General features: G+C 38.1%; 1 protein-coding gene across 1 annotated transcript in view; it reads left to right on the top strand.

Moving 5' to 3' along the window:
• Positions 1-7,346, top strand: part of aasdhppt (aminoadipate-semialdehyde dehydrogenase-phosphopantetheinyl transferase) — an 8,920-nt gene extending 1,574 nt beyond the window's left edge. Inside the window, exons 4-7 of the mRNA XM_032510089.1 lie at positions 592-713; positions 1,475-1,636; positions 6,185-6,253; positions 6,775-7,346. Coding sequence (XP_032365980.1) covers positions 592-713; positions 1,475-1,636; positions 6,185-6,253; positions 6,775-6,942 — 521 coding nt within the window. The 3' untranslated portion in view covers positions 6,943-7,346. The remainder of the gene's footprint in view (positions 1-591; positions 714-1,474; positions 1,637-6,184; positions 6,254-6,774) is intronic.
• The last annotated feature ends 646 nt before the right edge of the window (positions 7,347-7,992 follow it).

Below are 7,992 nucleotides of genomic sequence, written 5' to 3' on the forward strand. Positions count from 1 at the left end.
ACACACACGCTGGTTGTTACAGATACACAAATAACAATGTAGAAATAATAATTTTTATGACAATTCTTAATGTCTCTTGTAAGACTTTCCAATATGCAAACATGCTTAAATTAATTATGATGCTACCGTCTGAATACTGGCAAAAGTTCAAAGAGCAAGCTACAAAATGCTGTGTTAGCTGTCCATTTCAACCATCTCACACTAATGATAATCCATCCATGACAGATATTGAATTGCTTATGTCTTCTCCAATATGACCACAAGAGGGCACTGTTGGTGTGTGTTGGTGTGTGTTGGTGTGTGTTGGTGTGTGTTGGTGTGTGTGCGTGCGTGCGCATGCTAATCTCAGTCCCCACACTAATCTCAACAGCGGAGGATGTTTGGATGATCTATAGGATAAAAAGGTTGTTTTTGTCTCTGTCATAAATCTGACGCCTCCCTCCATCTTCCTCTCACATCATTCTGCTCATCTCCCTCCTTCCCTTTTTTTTCTGTCTTCTGTCTTTGTCTCTGTCCCTCTTTGTCTCTTCTTTTCCATCTCTTTTGGACCTCACACCTCTCCACCCTCCCTCCCTACTTTATTCCATCTAGGTAGCATCTCTGTGCCGGAGTTTTTCCGCATCATGACTCGTCAGTTTACAGCGTACGAGTGGAGTGTTATCCAATCAGCCGGCTTGGAGAACCAGCAGCTTGCCGCGTTCTACCGCCACTGGGTAACCATGGCAACCATACGACCCTGTCGTCACATTGCATTACTGTTGGGCCCAACGGGCGGCCTTTTGGTGTGAGAAGGAAAGATAGGGAGAAAAAAAACATTGACAATGTCCTTTGAGACAAACACATTTGTTCATTTTTTTTCCTCAACTCTCATTTTTCTCATATTTTGTCTTTCTCTGTCTCTGCCTTTCATCCTCACAGATACTCAATAGCCCTTTCTCTCTTTCCCCTTGTTCAGTTTTTTGTTTTTTTTATTTCTTTTTCTTGTGTATTTTCTTTTTGTAGACACTAACACACACACACACACACAGATGGACAGCAAAAGCAATGGTGGTGCTAAGTAAAGATTTTGTGAGATTGAGAGGGTGGCCAAGAGACGTCAAGCTCTGATATCATCCCCACGCTGTTGACTAATGGCAGAGTTCGACGGTTGCCATAGCGATTAGCCTTGTAATACTCTTATTGTGGCTCATTGGCTGCTGAGCAGGGTTGGTTTTGGCTGGACACACATATTCACACACAGACGCAAAGTGGCTCTTCTGTATACACACTGTTATACATGTGTGCATAGATTCCCATTTGCTGTGGTTTTAAGTTAAAGTGCTACTGGGCCAAAATACACCACATGCACACACAAGAAGCACACATAGACTTTCCTTCTCAGCTTTGTCAGGCATACATTTTTATTTTGCTTTCATATGTGCTGGTGATCAATTTCTGGGTTTAACTGATCTAGCATTCTTCCCTTTTTGCCAAGGCCTTAAAGGAGAGCTTCATCAAAGCCATCGGCACAGGTCTGGGCTTCAACCTTCAGAGGGTGGAGTTTCACCTGTCCTCCGAACCGCTCACACAGAAATATGTAGTGCGCCACACCAAGATGCATCTAGATGAGGAGGAAGAAGAGGACTGGATATTTGAAGTGAGTCTGTTTGAAGATGGGTGTGAAGAGTAAGGACAAAAAAACTTTCAAAAAGAGATCACTGACATGATGACCTGATAGTTTACGTACAACTCCCGTGCTCCCAGAAGGTTGTGGTGTGTTGGTTGCAGCCTGCAGTGTTTTCTATTAATCATTTGCAAGATTGACTTTCTCCTATCATCTTAAACCCTGTGACATCTACTAATGTCATATATAGCTAAACATTTTTGGGAAATGTGCTTATTCACTTTCTTAACAAGACATAAATGAGAATAAATATGCTCTCTCATATCCGTCTGTTAACAACAAGGAGACGGTTAGCTTAGCTTTGCATAAAGACTGGAAACAGGTGTCCAAAGATGAGGAAACCTGTCTACCAGCACCTTTAGCTCACTAATTAACACGTTATATCTCATTTGTGTAATTTTAGCTAGTCCCACACGTAAACTCAATTTATTGTTTTAACAGTTCTCTTGGCAAGAAAGCAAAGTCATTTCCAAAATGTTGAACTAGTCTTTAACCCCCTGAGGACATAAGACGCTTTGGCACGTCCAAACGATGTTTGACAAAACTTCAAATGTCCCAAATTTCATTTCGGACATTTGATGAACTATTTTAATCATATATAACCTAATACTTTGTTACATTTACTTCAAGCAGAGAAACAAATCGTAACACATCATAAGTAAAAGTTTGTTTTCAAAAGAGATTTGAGAACTTTCAAAAAGCCAACAGTTCAGCTTTAGTGCCAAAATATCTCTTTACACAAGGCGTTGTGGGCTTGACTAAACAGAAAGCTGGATTTGTTCTGAAATTTTGATATGAAACACATGGAAATCAATTATATGCAAATACCTTAAAAAGGTAAATTTAAGATGATATGTGAAAATCAGAATCAGCTTTATTTGCCAGGTATGACACATATGAGGAATTTTTCTTTGGAGCATTGTTACCCCCACTGTGCTTACACATACAAATAACAAAAAACAAAACTTACACATTAATTTATATACATACCCTAAACATACTCCGCTGCCCTTAGACCTCAGAGGGTTAAGAGGGGGAAAAATAGTTTTGTTAGTGCCAATATGCATTTTTGTTTTATAGTACCATCTAGATGTGTAGATGAAAATTATTTCAAATTATCAGTTAAGTGTTTTTAACAGCACTTCTTTTATGCCGAATCTTAATCTACATAATGTCAGGTTGTCAGTTGTTTTTTTTTTTTAAATGAATAATACTTAGTTTGATCTTATTGGTGGGATTTGTGTTGCATGTAGAACCAGTGTGACGCAGCCTTTAGGAAATCAATTAGCTTAAAAGTAGCATAGCAGCGCTGATGTGGGGTCCTCCATGCTCCTCTGTGGCTGCCCCTCCTTGAATGCATCTGCAAAGTGCATCACGAGTGGTCTTGCAGAGAAATGCCCACAAGAGACTGTGATAAGGGGGCCCTCAAGTGGCCCTTCCGCCTTCCTGACACCATGACAAGAGTTTGATCATCTTTTCTGCTCCTCTTCTTTCCTCACCTTCATTCCCTTCCTCTCCACTTCTCCATTTTGAAGTTTTCTCTTCTCTTTCCTCTCTCCCTCTTCATTACATCTTCATTTAACTGTTCCTCCTCTCCCCCCATATTTTCTTTTTCTCTATTCGCTTCCTACCTCTCCTCTTACTCTTTCACCCATGTCCAGTGGGAGAGGGATTAACAAGTGAATGCTAAAAGGTTACCACTGGTTTGAAAAGCCTGATGTTGCCGCTATCCCTCTCGAGGATGTGGAGGCTTAATGCTGTTTTAGTGTCTGTGTTTTTATATTGGGGAATAACAGCTCCCTTATATCGATCACAGATGATGCATGTGTCCTCTAAAGTAACAGCAACATACAGGATGAATGTGTTAGGGGACAGAGGATGAAGAGATGCATTATAAACGTTGAAAAACTCCAACATACTGTCTCATTCACAGCTGGTTCATTTTGTATTTATTTAATATGGCTTTCGGTTCAAATAACCCTCATCTGGTAAATAAACAAGCATCATAACAGTTACATTTTATAATACATAGATAAAAAAAGAGTAAAGTTGCCAGTAAAATATTGAATTAATTGTTGTCAAAATATTAATGTAAACTATTTTGATTGATATATCTATATACTGTATATAGATAGATAGATATCTCAAAATAGTTTAAGAGCTGACGCTATTGGGTTTATCCCTTCGCGCATGCACAGTCGTGAAGATTTTCTTTCCTGCCCTTGTGTCCAGTACGGTACTCAACTTTGTCCGCAGATACTGTATATAACATGAGCGGACCCATTGTTAATCTCCCAACATCAGCATTTTTCTTCAGCCAATGTAAGTGGAGCAGGTGGCTATAGCAGGGATATTAGTATACAGTTGTTAAAACATTATGAAATATACGACACACTGGTTTCGGATCAGTACTTGGTACGGGTTATCGGAATCGGTATTGGGTCCACAAGCAGAACATAGACCAACTCCTCTCCGGGTCAATGTATCAAATAATATATTATTTCAATTTTTTATCCAAAAAACCCTGTCATGGTTATGAATTGGCCTTATACTTGATTGTGAGGCCTAACTCATGATTGTGGAAGTGTAATGTTGGTGATAATTGTTATCGTGATTAATAATTATGGAGTACCCACATTCCTCTGCCACCAGTGCAGAGTGGTTATTGGCTGGAACGCTTGGAAGTTTATGTTTGGTGGTGCAGTTTGGCACAGCTTCTTTTTTGTCCTCTCTCCATATGTCCATAAGTGCAGTGATACACATGCTTATTTGTGACCAGGAAATGATTGCAGTGACCCAAAGAGGTCAAATAACCTTGTACTGAGTCAATTATATACACATAGACAAACTAAGAGCTTGAAGCATTAACAAAGAGATGTGACGAGTTGACCTTGTGTCAGCTCGCTCACTTTGTGCTGATTGGCTAGATATGGTATTTATTACTTCCTGCTGAACTCTTGTGATGTGACCCCTGCAGCCTTTAGACAGGAATTGAGGAACAGAATAACACACTTTCAAAACAAACTGTAACAAAACAGCAAACTGACAAAATGACAAAATATTCACATTTAAATACAGTTCCTGCTGATATTATTATCCTACTATTTTCTGCCATTTTATAACTAACCCTCTACTACACATAGACACCACTACCCGTTACTCTCACATTTACACACTCAGCCTTTGGCTTTTAATGTCCAAACAATGACAACGGCAGTTTTATTTATATAGCACCTTTCATTACATGTAAACCCAAAGTAAGGTATATGGGAATGGTATAATAACATAATATACACGTATTCTAATCTGCTTGAGATGAATGCATGCACCAGTTTCTCAGAGTCTGATTGAGATATGAATGCTCAAATTTTTTGATATATATATTTTTAAGTCCTAAAACGCCATATTGGTGATGTGATTTTCTTAACGATGCCAACGCTTCTGATTTGCTAATTGTATTGCAGAGACAGTGCATCTCAGTCTTGTCTGTATTTAGCTGAAATATTTTGCACATCCAGCAATTACTATCATTATTACAGTTTACTAGCTTGTTAACAGAGCTGAGATCATCGGAGAATGATGTGCGACCCTTTGTATGCATGGACCCAGTGACATGTTTAAAATCAAAAGGTTACAGTAAACTAATGACTTGTTTTGTATCTGAGTTGTTGCTTTCCTCTACATGAATATTGAAATCACATGAGATTATAAAATAGTTATTTTAGATAAAAGTTCTGCCAGTTCTTCCAGAAATCGCTGTCTCCGTTTAGGAGGATGATTGACAGTAGTGCAACAGGTGATATAGACCTATTAACTAGACCTAAGTATTCAAAGCTCTGGTAAATACCAAAAGACACAGACATACAACGGAACTTCACGTTACCAAAGCAGAAAGAGCAGGGTCCGGAAATTGAATATTGTTTGCCAATGTATTTAGTCAGCTACAAAGGTAGTTGGAGAAGAAGTTATAAAGTGGACAAAATTCCAAACCAAAAAACCCTTAAAAGGATATTTGTGGATATACACTGTAGTGGTTGTGTGGACTGAAAAAGTTTCAGTGGGACTGAAAAATCTATGTTCTTTTAAAATGTGACTTTAGGATTCAATGACAATGTTAAAATGTTTTATGTTAAAGTAAGTATAGATCCACGTAAGCATGGCTAGAAAACTGGATATGAATCTGACTTTGCCACACATATTAATCATACATGCTGTAGAATGGTTTTATATCTTCAGGCTGGGCATTAACATTTTCCGATGAATACATGTATGCTTGATGTTTCCTGGTATCATAGGCACCGTTATTGCTTGCGGAAGTGACATTTGACTAGTAAATGCAGCAGTTATCTGACTGAACCTTTGCACATTCTCCTTAAAAAAACCTGGAAACAGATTTTTACATGCATATATTTAATAGATGTGGATGCATGCAGGGTGAATGTCTGTATAAGCGTCTGTTAAAGTTGCACATTTGCATTATGTCATATATTATATTGTGTGTGTTTGTATTTGTGTTTGCAGGAGAGCTTGCTGGATGCTGACCATCATGTTGCTGTAGCACTCGGTCCAGCAGACAGAGCAGGCCCCGCAGTAAGGATACATAATATTAACTGTGTTGAGTGAATAGTAATTTAACACCTGGCTGAAAGTTAGAGTTTCACTACTTTCCCTGGCACATTCTGGAATGCACATGTAAAGCACTGGAGATCAGAAAAGATTTACAGGTGGTGTTGTGTTACCCTTGAACGCCAGACTTCCGTACAGACCGCATACATGAATTTAAGCCTCCCTTATGTGCAAAAAGAATGAAGGCCTCTAGCAAATTCTAATTTACAAGTATTGGTTGGCATGAGTTATAATCTATAATCTCAATCTGACACAAGAACCAATTTGAGGGTGAGATGATTAGGGGATGGATAGACAGTTATTAACAACAACTTCTATGCCAAACATTTGTTGGTTTAATCTTGTCCTAAAATGAAGATCCACAACTTTTGCCAATCTCTGTCAATCCTTTTAAAAACTTAAAAATCAAATGAACTTGTTAATTGCAGCATTGGACACTTCACTTTATCTCAGTAATTATAGCTTCTCTTCTCACTTCATTTCAGCCTCTTCGTTCATCTCTTCCTCCTCCCACCTCATTTACGCTGCTTTCATTCAGTGACCTCATCGCCTCGGCCTCACCTCTGACGGAGGAAGACCCTGCCTGCTGGGAGAGCTTCAACATGAAGGCTGAAGCACCACAGAGACAAAGAGAATCGCATGCATCCAAATAACCTCATTCTGTCTCATTCTGACACTCACCACACACAGGCACACAAACACACACACACCTTTCATAAGTGCCAAAAAAGAACACTGAGACTTAAGTTGCTTTCTCATTCAGCACGTCCAGTCAAGTTTATTTATAAAACCAAAGATCACATGTTTGTCTCGGAGGACTTCAGAATCCACACAGCATCTGACACCTTCTATCTTTATAGCCTCAGTTCAGATGGAAACAAAATTCACAAAAAAACTTTTCCATGACTGATATGCACATGCAAACATACTGTCTAGTAAACAAAAACATTTGATGTTGATGTGTAGATTGATATTCTGCATTGAGCTCCTCGTTTTTGATCTTTGTAAACTTGCAAAAACAAATTGATTGAAATTAATCTTGTGTATATATAAGGTGTCATATGTACCGTAAGGTAAGTACGTATAAGTCATAGAAACATAGATGATAATTAATACACTATATTTACTTATTTTAGTCAAATCCTCATGTTGATCATAGATGCAAGGATCAAATAAAGAGTTACACCAAGTTGCAATGTCTGCAGGCTGTAAGTGAAAGAAACACTTTTCACATTACATCTGTATTTAAGATTGATGTTGCTCTTAGTGATTTTACCCTCTCAAAGCCTCTGTCTTTAATCATTTTCCCAGCAGTTATTGTGAGTTCATTACATATAACATATAAACATATAAAGTATTTGATAACAACTGCACGTTCTGTTGTAAATTATGATCTTTTCAGTTTTGCTCTCGCTCCCGTCTGTGTGTCCTATTGCTCTTCTAGTCTCACTTGTACATGTGCACAGAACTGGGTAATGATTCAATGTGATTACTTATCAATATTGAGTGGTATTTTACATAATGATTCTATTGTGTTAAAGATTCTTCCCATCCAGTTATTGGTTATTAAAAGCTTTTATTTGACATTTTTGAAGAGTTTTTTTTTCATAATCTGAAGCATTACAGTGGATCACAGTTTGCGAATTAATTCAAAATCCCATTATTGTGGCATTATTATACCACAATATATATATATATATATA

The sequence above is a fragment of the Etheostoma spectabile genome, chromosome 3, assembly GCF_008692095.1.
Source record: "Etheostoma spectabile isolate EspeVRDwgs_2016 chromosome 3, UIUC_Espe_1.0, whole genome shotgun sequence".
Classification (NCBI taxonomy): Eukaryota; Metazoa; Chordata; class Actinopteri; order Perciformes; family Percidae; genus Etheostoma; species Etheostoma spectabile.